We start from the raw sequence: 15,177 nt of genomic DNA, 5'->3' as shown, positions 1-15,177 counted from the left end.
ACCTTCAGTGCAAAATATAAGCAGATTTCAAGATCCGTCCTCTCTCAAAGCAGCTTCATAGCCTTTCTATTTAATTAATATTTAAAAACATGAGGAGAGTAGCATCCTTCCTCTTCTTTTTGGTTTCAAATTAGTCTTCCAGGGGGGTTAACAACATAGATCACATTTTAGAAGCATTTTCCATAGCAAAAAGAAATGTGCATATGGAAGGAAATATAAATACAAACAAACAAACGAAACCCCATGGCAAAAGAAAGCAAAGCTCACCTTGCAATTGAACCTTACGCATTATAAACTATCAGCATGGACATTATTTTAAAAACATGTACAATTATCAGTCTAATTTTTTCCTGATTTTTTCAGAGTAAGTGGAAGACTTGTCAAAAGCAGCGTGTGTGTGTGTGTGTGTGTGTGTAAGTAATAGGCATGGTACTAAGGTTTGGAGACCTTTATGTGGTAAGGTGGTCAGTGTATACAACTTTCACATGAATGTCTTATAAATGAGACAAGAGGTGGCATTTATTTTAGTGAGCTTCATATTGTGTCATGAACGTATATATGAATATTTTAAATGGACTTTAGAAACTTGTCAACCATTTCCTCTTCCAAATGGAAGATAACGTTTAGCTCGGAAAAGTGGTTACTCTGAAAAACAACATAATGATAACCATACTGGTTAATAATTCCTGAATATGTAGCCATTGTGCTCTGTTACGGCAGCAGTAAGCAGACCTTTTTCCATTGATTCCTATTATCCAGGTGCTACATTTGCTTTTTGAACCACCCCAAAGGAGACTCTATACAGCATGCAGCTTATTTTTCTTTCTCTATGGGCCAATTTTTGAAAGATGATGACTGATCTCAGTTCCCACGGGATCCAGAACAATGGTCAGCTGTTCCCAAGCATTGGCATTACTGCTCTGTTAGAATCCTCAAAAGTTCCAGCCCCAAATTAAGCCTGCCTTTCCCTGACTGAAGATCTCTAGCAAAGCAGCAATACCAATGCCTAATGCTCTTTGCCCAGGGGTGAAAAATATGCACCACTCCAGGCCAGCTGTGGTCGATCCAAAGCCACATCTTAAACCAATAAATGTCCACATCTGTTATTAATACCATCCTAAACTACTAAAATTGAAAAAAAACAAGAGCTTAGCAGGATCTAATATTAATACTACTAATACATTAGACATGTATGATTACTGAGCTTGAAGGTGCAGAGGCTTCCAGCTTCATGTGCTTAACCCCCACTGCGTAAAAAACTATTGAAAGAAGTGCAGGATGCAGCTTGAAGAACTGAGTTGAATTACATTAGACAAGGTTAACTACATAGTGATAAAAAGAAAAAGAAAAAAAACACTAGTATGGTAACTTACACCTTACAGTTTGTCTACACAAGACAACCACTAAGAGATGATGGTTTATACCATAATTGCCTGAGCACGTAGTGGGTTTTTATTTTTTTGGAGGGGGGTGGGAAGATTAGCCATTCTCCAAGACTGAGTACCAGGCTTGATGATTTGGTGCTTTGCTCTGACACAGTAATCCCACTGCTTTGAAAGGCTATTTGAAAATCTTTTTTTTTACGTTCAACCAATACTATGGTTTGTTTCCTTTTTCATTTCATTCACCTTAGAGAAGAAAATAAAGGGAGTCAATTTCGTAGCTATTTCTAGTTAATTTTGATAGCTGGTTCTCATGAATTACCCTGAGACCAAATTTGAGAGCACGGGAATGGGAATAGGCTGGAAAACCAATTATATCAAAATAAAAGTAGTTTTTAGTGAAAATTTAAAAAATCCTAGGAAGAGTAAATATTAACTTTGGTTTTATTGTTTTCCTAAGTAAACCTATATAACAGGACCTAATTTGATCTGACATTATCTCCTTAGAACAGAAAAATGTTCTGCCACTTCACCACTAAGAAACCACAGATACATCTGCAACTTTATTCATTTATCACAGATAGCTTCATATTTATTCACTTAAATCCTGCATTTAGACACAAAGGCAGTAATAAAATATCTGTACACTACTTCTGTTACAAATATAAATCATATTTAAAATGACTTTACATACTCTATGTAGGCGTTTCACACACTAAATTGGGAATAACTACAGAATAATAATTTGTCACCAGTTGCTTCAAGTTATGGTACCATCTGTTTTTCCTTAGTCTTCGCCTATTGCGTTGTAACTTCTAAAATAATTAATGAAATGGAAAGGGCTATTTTTTTAGTTAATACACTTAGATTTAGCTATCAGTTTGCTAATCTTCTCTCTCAAACGTTTCTAACACTGTTTTTCTCTCATTTAAGTTAATGCTACTTGTGTTCTTGCATATTTCTCTAACACAATTTGACTGTTGTCTCCGTTTCAAAAATCAACAATGGAACACTGTAACTAGTTGCTATAAACTTGTTGCTGATCAATACAGGAGTCTTGTAGCTATATGAAAGTATGCACTATACAACACACCAGCTAACGGGTATACCACTGCTCACATGCCCCTGGACAATATTTTTTCTCTCTAGAGTTTTAATAACACTTCTTATTTGGTCACAACGTAAGTCACAAATGGGCTTTGAATAATTTTGCAGATACTTACCAGCCAGAGAAAAGATCCACAAGCAATCTCTATGAACAACATGCTTCTAGGAAGTTCAGCTACTGGGAAACTGAAGGTGCTGGTATATGTACTGGGCTGGGAGAGCAAGAGGCAGAGGGGTGGTGTTGTCATTTGATTTTGCACAAGGGTCCATCTTAAATTAGGCTCTGGCTTGCAAGTGTCTGATAAATTAGTAATCCTTACAGCTTCGAGAAGTGAAAAGGGACATATTTCTCTCCCATATTTCCTCCTTCCCCTACAAGTTTCTGACTCTGAGGGAGGCAAAAAGTAGATCTCCAGCATTCTCCTTATTCTTATTCTCATCTGTTAAGGGTATCTTCACTACTCCACTCTCTGCTAACACTATTCTTTGATTCATCCAGGGATGGATGGGGCCAGTTCTTCTGCCACTTAGAACAGCAACAGCAACTTGAAATTGACTTTCTGATTTCCAGTTTCACTGCTCTCCACAGGGCCCTGAATTGAATCAGTGGAATTGACCAGAATGGTTAACGTTGCCACCTGGAGAAGCTCTCCGCAGTAGAGATGGTGACACTGAAGCTGTCTGCCTACAGTTTTAGGAAAGGGTGGTCTTCAATTCCACTGAAAGGGTTTTCTTCATACCTACAAAGGCTAGAAACTTCATTAAAAAAAAGGTTAAATCCTTTGAACACTGCAGCTATAGGGCTCCCTCATGTACCTAGTCACCACTGCTAAGTGGATGTTTCAGCCCCTGAGAACAAAAGAATCTCCAACCAAACTAAAACCCTGTTCCCAATATTGCTTAAAAAAAAACAACCTTTCTTGACACAAAAAAGCATTGTGGAATGAATAACTGGCCCTCCAGACAGCTTAAGCATCTGCCTACAACTTTCCCAACTTCTATCCAACTTTACTTCTTTTGGTCGCTATTTCTCCTTTCCACAATTCTGCTCTTTAAATATTGCCTCTCTCTTCACTGATTTGACAACTTTCTTTTTGAAAACATATTTTCCCAACATATCTCAAATATTCAAACACTCTTTGCAAAACATTCCAGTTTTGCAATGTGATTTCTAACACTAATATTCATTTTCTTGTGGATTACGAGTATTCATTACAATAATAATAATAATAATAATAATGAAAAACTACATAAACCCATCCCAGTGGTTTGACAGTAAGACAAATACTTCTATTGTATACAAAAATATGATTAAGTGTTGTTTTTCTTCAGTGATGTAACATAGCCTGATGAAGCTGAAATAGCAAAAGGGCTACATAAACATGTCTATTGTCTTTGCTTTGTGGACTGTAGATAATGTAATCTGGTTGATCATATCGTGACTGTTCACGACAAAACAGTCAGAGTGACAGTTCCTTTTGTCCTTTTTAGAATAGCAACTGCTTCTTCATGGGTCACCCCTTCTAAACTTTGCCCGTTGACAGCAATGATTTGATCCCCTCTCTTCAGACGGCCATCTTCTGCTGCTGCTCCCTGAAATTGCACAGCACATAATTTCTTTAACTGCCTGTTGCACAGTCACTAAATCCAAATAGGATCTTGGATGATTACAGTACACAATAGAGCATGAAAAGTTTTAGTGGTGAAGGACTAGTTAGCTTTCATCATTAGAAACACATGATCATTTTGACTTTATAAGGTGTTGCTTCTCTCTGCCTCTACATTTTTGTAGAGAAGTTCCATTGTGCGAACTTGACCAGATAGAACAAGTGGTACTGAGATGCCTCCTGATTAGCAAATCCAAAACACCTTCAAATTTAAAACTAAGTCTTGCCCCACCCATGCCCGTGCCTGACCCCTGCTGCCTGTCCTCCACCTTTCCCCACCTGCCCCTGCCACTTACTTTCTGCTGCTCTGCTCTGTTCCAGCTCTGGTGCAGTCAGCAGCAGTGGCTGCAGCCCAACGTTGCTCTGCCCAACCAGGCAGAAGCAGCAGTGGTGGTAGCTCTGTGCCTGGCCAGATCGGGGCTGGAGCAGAAGGCATTGGGGGGAACAGAGCATAGGCAGTGCAGTCTTCCCCACACTCCCTCCAAGCCACATAGGCAGGTCTCCCTTGAGTACCCCCCACCCACAATCAAGCGTTTTAACCCCGTGGTTCCTTGGCCATGTACACCCCTGCCTCTGCTGCATGAGTCTCCACTCAGCTCTGGCTTTGGGTCCAAGCCCAAGGCTGAAGCTGGAATTCAGCTGCCACCTGCCCTGGGCTGGTACTTGAATCTAAGATAAGATTTCCCTCCTCCCCCACCATGTTGTTTGGGAGGAAAAAACCTTGCCTTGGATTCGAGTAAATACAGTATTATTAACAAAGTGGAGATTACATGCTGTATAACAGGGGCTGTTAATCTGCAGCAGATATGCCACACATACAGGCAGCTGCTGTCTTTGGCACACGGCACACTTGAAAGGGGGCAGGGAGCAGAGCAACGGAGACTAGGTTGGGAGCAGGGTGGCTGAGCAGACCACACAGGGGAAGGGGATTGGCGTGGCACTTGGGGAGGGTATGAGCCTTAGCTTGCAGAATGCTTGGACCCAACATTTGACATACCTGTCAAAAAAAGATGGCCACCACTGCCCTACAGTATAGATTCTGTAGGTTAGGATCTGTGGAGTTCTTAACTCCTCCAGCCCTCTTCCTTTGGATGGTATAGTTTTCAAACTCCAGAACTAAAACTGCAACTGCAAAATGTACACACTCTCTAAAATCAAATTAGTGGGAGACGGATCTAATCCAGCTCCAATTCCAACCTTACCAAGATCTGGGGAGTTTTGATTGTGTTTTGACATGGACCCAGGTCACCACATACAGATCCAAACTTCTCCAGAAATTCAGGGCTGGATCCAATAGACTGCTCCAGCCCATCTAAAAGTGCCTGTACATGAGTCAGGAGGCTGCTCCGACACTATAATTATAGCGCATCGGACCAGACTTGATTAATTGAGTCTGCTGAAGCATGGTAATTACCATGATCCAGCCAGCCTCTGTGTTTCATGTATCGGTGTTCCCACTCTTCAAAATGGTGGTGGGAGCACTTTAATTAAATCGCATTCAATGAGCTTTAAGATAAAGCACCCCATCACCATTTTGAAGCACAGGGGTGCTGATATACAAGATGGTCCAGGCATTTTAATAAGAATGGCTCTGAGAGCCGTTCTTATTAAAGCCACCGCCGTCCTGTCCCCTCATCTGAGCACATGTAAAAATGCCCTGAGATTCCGCAATTCATAGTAAGTAACTAAATTAACTATTAACTGAAGAGAATGCAATCAAAACATAGGTGGCCAAAGAAACAATGAAGTTACATGCTTAAATCTAACTCTTTACAGTTGAAACAGAGACTGATGCGCACAAATTGGGAATACTCAAAATTAGGCCCAGTTTGCCTAACTGAAGGACATCAAACTTCAGATACATGTAAAATAAAACCTTCATTCCAGCCTAAGGAAAGCACTTAGATGAGCTGTTACATCCCCCCTGGCTTCACTTCTGGCCACACATTAAGAAATCAGGTGGCAAGCAGTAATAAATTGTTTGAGTTGTTTTATGCTCATGTACTTACCTTTGCAAATACAGTCTTAACATAAATAGGTAAATCTCCATGGGGGCTGCCATATCCTCCCACAATGCTAAAGCCCAGACCATCCGGTCCTCGATCCAGAGTAATGGTTTTATACTGAGGGGGTCTGCAAGGGAAAGAAGAAATGGTTCTTTTTCATTTATGAGCATTCTTTTGTGAGCATACCCCACACATTCAGTGTTTAGCACAATGGCTCTTAAACTTTTAACACCAGCGACTGCTGGCAGCACTAATGTGTTTAATGTATATTGCTCTGAATAGTTCAGTTTATGCAAACCACTGAAACCTTGTTTAATGCTGTAATGTGTTTACTTACTTTCATAACATTTTCCCTAGTATTTTACCTTCCATTTGTAGAAGTATATTTACTTAGTCACCTAATGCATTGCCCAGTAATTAGTGGAATAGTCCAGTATCAGTGCTTGTTAGCTAGTAAACACTGGTGTAACTCTTCTACCAGGCCTTGGTTCAAATTTGGAGAGGGGCTGACTGTAGCCCCACCCAGCACCCTGGGAAATTCTACTCCACTGATGGTCCTAAAAGAAAAACATTCCCATTTACGGGAAACTGAACAGACAGAACCATTTATTAAAGGTAATTTAATAATTAAAATAAACTATTCTCATCTAATCTCCCCTTTAGCTATTCCACTCCCCAAGCATTATACCCACAAACAGCAAATACTCTCATACTAAACACCCCCCAAAAAGCAAACAAGAACCCCTAATGTCCAACATTCAAAAACATTTTACATCCTAAAACCAATTTCCCCTAACATCCAACTTGTCTGGCCTTCAAAATATAAAATATACTGAGCACTTTAAAGTCTTCAACATATCAGGCCAGTGGCAGACATTATACTTGTGATTAACCAGTCATGTCTTCAGTAGTACTGCAGCCACACATTTATAGAATCAATGGTCCAATAAAACAGAGGATAAGACACAAAGTCATTACACAAAATCTGTGTAACATCTTTGTGGTGGATTCCCACTGAACCTTAAAATGAACAGGTGGCCAGGCTGATTAGCACTTCCAGCGTAGGGAAGGCACTGGAGCCCTTGACTCCAGTGTGCTCCCAAGGCCAGGAGTGCTAACCAGCTGATAAGCGCCCTCAGCCTGCATCAGAGCCTTGATCCTGGGATCTCCCTGCACTGATAACAGGGCATGATTAGGATCTGATCCCCAATTCCACAATCACACTTCCTGCCATACACATGCAGAATGGCAGCAGGGGCACTTGTTGGGATTGTGGAACACATCCCACCGCGCCTTTAACAGAATATCTGCCAGGGACCTTAATATCACACATCTTGAAAGATCAACTCTTTGGCCTCTTGGGCCAAAGTTTCAAGTGTCACCTTTTTAGGGGTCACCACCAGACGGTGGGGTGGTGTTTTGCTGCTGCCAGCCCTTTACACAGTAGCAATCCCAGCCCTTTTTGGGGATTGTTGCTTGAGCTTCTCACTGCCTGGGATCACTTCTGTCAAGAAACGCCACTAGGGATCATCACTGCAGCTGGTGCTTTAAGTGCCATTCAGGATTGATGCTGAGGTGTGCCACTCTTGTTGTCTTGCCACAGCCACTTTAAGGGATGGCACTTGGGATTGTCATCATTTGCCACTGCTCTGGGGAGTGCTGCCTGGGATTGTTGCTGCTGCTACTACTCTAAGAGAACACAGCCCAGGGCTGCCACTGCTGCCATCACTTTGGATAATGTTGCCTGGGACTTATTGCCACAGCTCCCTCTCTACAGAATGCTGCTGGGGCAGGCACTGGTGGTCTCCACTGCTCTTCAGGATGCTGTTGCTCTTGCCATCAGGTTCATTGCTGCCATTCCATAAGCATGGCTGGGGTCAGCTGAGGTCCGCTGCTTTCACGGCTACCACTTCATAAGCATGGCAGGGGTCAAGACAGCTAGCTGTCTCTCAGCTGTGAAGATATACCAGCCTGGAAGAATGCCCTCAAAGAGGGACTCCACTCTGCAGTGGACTCTCTCCTTTAAAAAACAAAACAAAACAAAACAAAACAAAACAAACTCTGCCAGCCACCCCACCACTGGCCTCAGCCCAGGTCACAGTAAGACCCAACTTGCTGGTGATTCCTGCACAACAGTCTCCTGAAGACTGTATATACTTTCCAAATAAAAGAGGAGGAGGCCCGGTGACACAAAGATCTGCCAGTGACGCAAAGATTTTGCCTCCCCACCCTTTGTCCCCTAGAATTAAAATTTTAAAAGCTCAAGATTAGGAAAATGGCACAAACAGGGCAGCCCTTAACCTTTTGATCTTGCATACCTAAGGAGGCTATGCAAATTTTTAGGACATCTACAGGTCACATGACCAATGTACATAACCAAGGTTACACCAGTATGTACAGAGTTCAGAAAGAAACAAAAAAAGCCCAGGATAACTACAGAAATTATTTTAAGAAACAAAACAAAACCTTGAAATTGTCCATAAAGATTTCTAGAACTCAGAATTTCAAGATGGAATGCTGCAAGAGGCAAGGACTTTTGTGGATGCCTGTTATTGGACTTAGATAGTCTAGCCCAACCAGGCAGTTGGTCCAATAAAAGATATCATCCACAAAAATCCTTTCCTTTCACATGATTCCTGGACCATCACAGCTACAACACCACTCCAACACTACCATAGTTTCATAGTTTCTAGGGTCGGAAGGGACATAAGCAGATCATCTAGTCCGACCCCCTGCCATGGCAGGAAGAGCACTGGGGTCAAATGACCCCAGTAAGGTGGTCATCCAACCTCCTCTTAAAAACCCCCAGGGTGGGAGCCTGCACCACCTCACTTGGAAGCTGGTTCCAGACTCTAGCCGCCCTGACCGTGAAGTAGCGCCTCCTGATGTCCAACTTAAACCTTCCCTCCACCAGCTTGTGACCATTGTTCCTGGTCACTCCTTGCGGTGCTCGGGGGAACAGGGACTCCCCCAGCGCCTGCTGATCCCCCCTAACCAGTTTATAACAGGCCACAAGATCCCCCCTCAGCCTTCTCTTTTGAAGGCTGAACAGGTTCAGGTCCCGCAACCTTTCCTCATAGGACCTACCCTGCTGTCCCTTGATCATACCAAGATGGCACAAACACATGTTTCTTATCACTTCTTTATTTCAGTCCAAATAAATTTACCCATATATTTTGCAATTAAGATAGAAATATCAGAAGTTAAGACATCCAGTTATTTGTTTGCATGTACAAGTTAAATGCTAATTAATATTTGTGTCTGTATCAGATTCCGGTGGGCGACTGAATGGTGTCATCCCCGACCAGGAGTGAGCTGCAAGGATTCAAACTTGTACCTCCCATCTTCCAGAGAACGCACTATCAACTACACTAGAGAACAGATCAGCTCACTGAGGTCTCTCCACACCTCCTTTTCGAACTGTACAGATTGGAATGCAAGATTCAAGGCACCAGGACAAGCACTTGACTCTTTAGCCCCATCCAGCCTTGGAGACTCGAATCCTATGTTCTGATCTCCACAGCCAGGATTCCACCCTAATGGCTAGCTACGTGTAAAATATATAAAGAACCCTTAAAGGTGAGACCTGATCCTAGGAATCTCAGGCTCCAAGGCAATCCTCCAACTACCACCCTGTAGACAAGAAGGGGAGGGCAATGCTTCACCAGTTTTCTTTAAGCTATGCCACCAATACACGGAAATGCAACGTCTATGGGCCAGGAACAAAAAGGCAAAAAGATAGGTCTGCCTGTTGCATAGTGATTTGACCTGTTACCTAGAGCAGAAATTCCTAGGTTCTGGTCCCTGCACCCTGATTTGATCTTGTGATTTTTATCCTATGACTGTTTGATGTCAAATGCATGATGGGCCCTGAGAGCAGGGACAAGAAGGAAGGGCACCCAGCTCCCTGGAAAGTACCTTAACTAGGTCAGAAGTTGTTTCACCCTTCATCTTCATGCTGTGCCATTATGCAACTAGATGGTTAGAGTAGGCTCTTGGGAGAAAGTAAGGGTGGCCTTTAATCTCTTCAAAACTTAGGTGCCTAAACTGGATTTGCAAAGTATTTTCCTGGAGCCAGGTGCCTTAACTTTTAGGCCTGTGAATACTGTGCTTATGAATAAATCTCTTTGTGAATTCTTCCCTCAGGCTGTGGGACATCTCATTCTCCACTTGCTGCAATTTAAGCAGCTTTTAGATGCACTCCCAGATTGTGGGGTTTGATATATTAATACATTAATATATTATTGTTTATGGATCTTTGATGTACTTACCCTAAATCATCCTGGAAGATGCTACTTGATGTTAATCCTGAAAATGAGAGACTGGAAGTAGGTGGATCCTGTTGCTGACCTGTTATGACACTTACATCTCCTCCTGCCACCACCTGAGAGAACATTTTAGATGCCAATGAAAGTTGATATGCAGGTAGCTGAACACCACAACCCACTGTAAGCACGAGGTTATTTATAAGGATGAAAAGACCAAAACGAGACTTATTAGTTGTTAAATGTTTAAGTACTTTTCAGTCACATAAAGGATAAATAAAGTTGGATCATACTGTTTGAGATAAAATATGTATAAGTGTAGATTGCGCAATGCTTATTTCCTCTAACTGTGCTTTCCATGCTTTGCCCTGTTTATTACTTTTTTAAGCTCCAAATCAAAGCAGCAAAATGAATTCTGAATATCACTCTAGTGAAACATTTTACCTGTAATTCAATAGTGCCTGAAGCATTTTTCAACAGACTGACAGCTTGGGAGTGAGTCATGCCCTCAGTGGATGTTCCACAAATGCTAACAATCCTATCCCCGACCTGCAAATAAGAAAATAAAAGAGCAAGCCATTAATAACAATTTAGGTCACTGGGAACCATATGATACCTTTGTAATACAGAATAAGAGTGTATCTCTTCCACAGAGAGTTCTGGAACTGAGTAACTCGATCCAGTAGGTTTTTACCAACAGTGTACTTCACAAAGAAATAATTTAGCACCTGCTTACAGCAAAATCTCTCTCTCTGGTCCACATTGTTAGGTGACATAAATCAAAGCAGTTCTAGTGAAACTCATATAGCTTCAGCAATGACAGGCAGGTTAGGACCTGTTCCTTTGTTTCTGGTACATTTACCTTGCAGTTGCTTGTGGGACACCGTGATTCAATGGTAGTATAGAGGCATCTGTCTTCTACTGTCTGAATGTATGAGGGGATAATATGATTGCCTACACTTTAGAGATGTCAGCATTAAGGATTACATGGTGCTAATTAGAATATATGCAAATATCAGACAGTCTATCCAGTTGTACACTTATGCACTATGTAAAGACAGGGAATCCAAAAAAATTGACTTATTCATAGTTCCATAGTTTCATAGATTTAGGGTCGGAAGGGACCTAGTAGATCTTCTAGCCCGACCCCCCACCAGGGCGGGAGAACAACAAAACCCCGAAACAAGAAACAGGACTCAAATGAGTCCAGCCAGGTAGGCATCCAGCCTCTTCTTAAAGACCCCCAGGGTAGGGGCCAGCACCACTTCCCTTGGAAGTTGGTTCCAGCTCCTAGCCGCCCTAACTGTGAAGTAGTTTTTGCGGATGTCCAATCTATACCTCCTCTCCATCAACTTGTGCCCATTACTCCTTGTTATGCCAGCGGGCGCTAGGGGAAACAGCGTCTCCCCCAAACCCTTCTGGTCCCCCCTAGTGAGTTTATAGACGGTCACCAGGTCCCCCCTCAGCCTTCTCTTGTGGAGGCTGAATAGGTTCAGGTCCCGCAGTCTCTCACTGTAGGGTCTGCCAAGGTGAATATCCAGGCCAAATGCATTGTTTACATAAACAGTGGAGTAAACTGGTCACCACACACATCAATAGCTGCAAGTACAACCAATTCACACTAGTTTTAAGATCACTTGAGTTTAAAGAAAAGCAGCCTGCACTGAGAAGCACAGTAGGAAAAGCAGCTATGTGTGTAGTCATTGGAGAGGCTACTGATTACTCTGCCGGTAATGGGAGCTGATTTGTGGGGTTTATCTATATTATGCTTCTCCCTCTGTTTTCTAAGAATTGTGCAGGTTTTGCATCAGAGAGTTGCTTCAAATTTTCCTACTCTAATTGCTACCTTTGAGAAGAGACTAATGTCCTTGAAACAAGTCCCACCATCTCAAACTACTCAACACCATCGCAAACTTGTCTTGAATGGCAGAGATTGCTGGCACAGCCTGAAGCCCTGATGAAAATAACATATATTTGTGTCATCCAGCCATATGAATTTATTAAACACTACCGCAAAGAGCTTCTTCACCTACCTTCTTGCTTAACAGCTAACTTACCCTGAGTTTCTGAGTCTGGGCTGCAACTCCATTGGGATGCATCATGGCAATAAATATGGGAACATCTCCCAGGGGACTCCCCACTCCTCCAGCAATGCTCACTCCTAGGGAATCTGCGGGGCCCTGATATGGTAAAGAAAACAGACTGAATATGTTCAAAAGAAAAATAATACAAAACAGGATTGCAAACCTAATTTGAAATACCAGAAGAGTGTCATTTTTTGAAAGTGCACCAATGTATAGCCTTTAAATTTCTCAAACAAGATACCCCAAAATTAAGAGACCTAAAATAGCTGAATACTTATGAAGAACTCAGCTTAAAACCCTCCAGGTCAATTTGCAATAATGGAGGAGGACGTGGGAGGAAAGTCAGCTATGATACCCTTCTTCAGGTCAGTCCATCTTTAGGAACTCCTCAAAAATTACAGTTAATCTCTGCACTCCACCTAATGTACTGCTGTTGTAGGACACAGACGAAAACTATTGTTCCGGAAGATTACAAAACAGTATTTTGGCAGCTATTTATAATAGCTGCAATGAAAATAAAGGTAGCCAAAATAAATCCATACAAAGTGATTAAATGTCACAATAAATAAATACTGGACAAATCACACATGAGCTAACTTTGCTGCTCCACATATGTAAATCAGGAAATCAATGGAATAGCACTAGTATAAAGTTGGTGAGTGCTAAAATCAATCTCATAATTTATACCCTGATAACTTTATCAAATCTATAGTACAGCTTCAAAAAAATTAACTAAATATAAGTGCATACTAGAAAGATGAAAAAATTATACTTCTAAAATAATGAGCTTATAAATCTAAAACAACTCAATTAGGTTTTAGTGGTTTTACTCCAATGAAAATGCAACAAAAGAAGTGCCCATTAGTTCTCACTAATTCTCTGTCTACCAATTTTCAGACAAACTTGGAGGCCTGTGTGTTATGTTAAAGAGATCTGTGCGTTGCATCTTAAGAGCATTCTGAAGATCGAGGGGATGCATGTAAAGCTGCTATCAATATATTGTTCTACAAAAATGGATTAATTAATTTAAAAAACAAAACAAAACCCAAACATTCTAATGAAAACTTATCGTTTATAAGATTTAGGGTATAGGATTAAAAATCTGTGGCCAGATCCTCAACCTGGTATAATGACACCAGTTAAACTAGCCCTTGATTCAAACAATTTTGTACTGTGACTTACCTTTTTTATTTCAACTATTCTTAGTCCCTGTATTTCAGAAGCTACAGTGAAATAAAAAAAACAACAAAACATAAGTTGGCTTTTAAGGGAGCTTTCAATAATAGCCGTGCAAACAGCTCTACAGATTCTGGCTTTTGCTAATATATGCAACATGCTGTGAACAGATTTTGAAAGCTGCTGTCATTACATTAACAAGACTGAAGTACTTCTAAGATGGGAGGGAATAGGTATATTTTACATAAAATTAAAGAAAAATACCCAATCATTCATTTTTGAATATCAAATACATTCCAGAATAAGACTTTCAGGTCTGTTGTTCTGTTCTGTTTGAGCAATTTGCAAACAGCACTTAAGGCGATATTGACTTTCTTGTAATTTAAGCATGAGAAAACAGTTACTTATCTCTCCTGATTTAACTATACAAAATCTGCTACTGTCCACAGATTTCCACACGTGGTCCCCTTTTGGAATGCATGAGACAAACAGCTTAATGGAAGATATGCTTAGATGGGAAATTCTGATTTAACAATTTACAGTCTTACAACACAAACACCAGGTGTGGCAAGCTGCTAACAGTTCCTATTATAACAGGCTATAAAAATAAATATGCTAAATTGTAGAATAACTGCCATGTCTGCATTTTAGATTTGAAAGGAATTACTTTTAGTCCATCAATCTGGGACACTTCAGACAAACAACATATCTCAACTACTGATCCACAGACAGTTTAATGAGGTGTACATTTTCCATATAAACTATTAAAGGCCTCAAAGGAATCTTACTGGCATTCTTCTTCAGACCACTGTCAAGGGCCTCAGGTGGGCTGGAGCTAGAAACTGGGAAGCTGAATGATGACAGGCTGCCACTTCCTTCACTCACCTAAATATAACATCACATTGGAATTAAACCATACCTTTCAAACATCTAGCATGCCAGAAAGTAAAATCATGATTAACAATACTCAGCTATTTTACTATTTTCCCTCAGGTCTAGTTAGAAATCACATACAATTCTACTGCTCCTTATTCTCTTGAATACACACTATCAATGTGCCCACACTCTCTATAACCACGATATTAGCCATAACACCAAACACTTTTTCTTTCTCATACCCTTTTTGTCTGCGAAGTTGTGCATCACCCATTCTGCCACACTGATCAGAAAGCCTACTGCCTCTCAGCTCTCTGTTGTTGTGGAGAGGGTTATCTATCTCTTAATTTTTATTATTTGAATCTCTACTCATTTTCCCTTTCAACTGAAAACACTGGTTCCTACCTTCACGTATGATCTCTTGTTAATTTAGACTCTACAAAAGTAAAGCTTTGAGGCCAAATGCATCTTTTAGCTTTGTGCATACAAATGCAATCTGGATTTTACTGGTATCTGTGGAAGCAGCGTATACCTATATGTTAAAGGGTAGCATGGCTCATATTGTGTTATATTTTTCATAATTAGACAGTAGTGGTACCGTCTTGGCTGACTTG

The 15,177-nt window shown here is 41.1% G+C and overlaps 1 protein-coding gene across 13 annotated transcripts in view; it reads right to left on the bottom strand.

The window, feature by feature from the left end:
• Positions 1 to 1,918: 1,918 nt before the first annotated feature.
• Positions 1,919 to 15,177, bottom strand: part of MPDZ (multiple PDZ domain crumbs cell polarity complex component) — a 160,769-nt gene continuing 147,510 nt past the window's right edge. For all 13 annotated transcript variants that reach the window (XM_019517589.1, XM_019517582.1, XM_019517586.1 and 10 more), the window contains 7 exons: positions 14,476 to 14,572; positions 13,694 to 13,734; positions 12,485 to 12,607; positions 10,872 to 10,976; positions 10,434 to 10,546; positions 6,166 to 6,289; positions 1,919 to 4,082 (listed from right to left, as the gene is read on the bottom strand). In XM_019517589.1, the coding sequence (XP_019373134.1) occupies positions 3,936 to 4,082; positions 6,166 to 6,289; positions 10,434 to 10,546; positions 10,872 to 10,976; positions 12,485 to 12,607; positions 13,694 to 13,734; positions 14,476 to 14,572 (750 nt within the window). In that variant the 3' untranslated portion in view covers positions 1,919 to 3,935. The remainder of the gene's footprint in view (positions 4,083 to 6,165; positions 6,290 to 10,433; positions 10,547 to 10,871; positions 10,977 to 12,484; positions 12,608 to 13,693; positions 13,735 to 14,475; positions 14,573 to 15,177) is intronic.

Source organism: Gavialis gangeticus, unplaced genomic scaffold, assembly GCF_001723915.1.
Source record: "Gavialis gangeticus isolate Ggan-Ray unplaced genomic scaffold, GavGan_comp1, whole genome shotgun sequence".
NCBI lineage: Eukaryota > Metazoa > Chordata > Crocodylia > Gavialidae > Gavialis > Gavialis gangeticus.
Note: the sequence above shows the minus strand (reverse complement) of the source record. Positions and strands in the feature narration are given on the sequence as shown.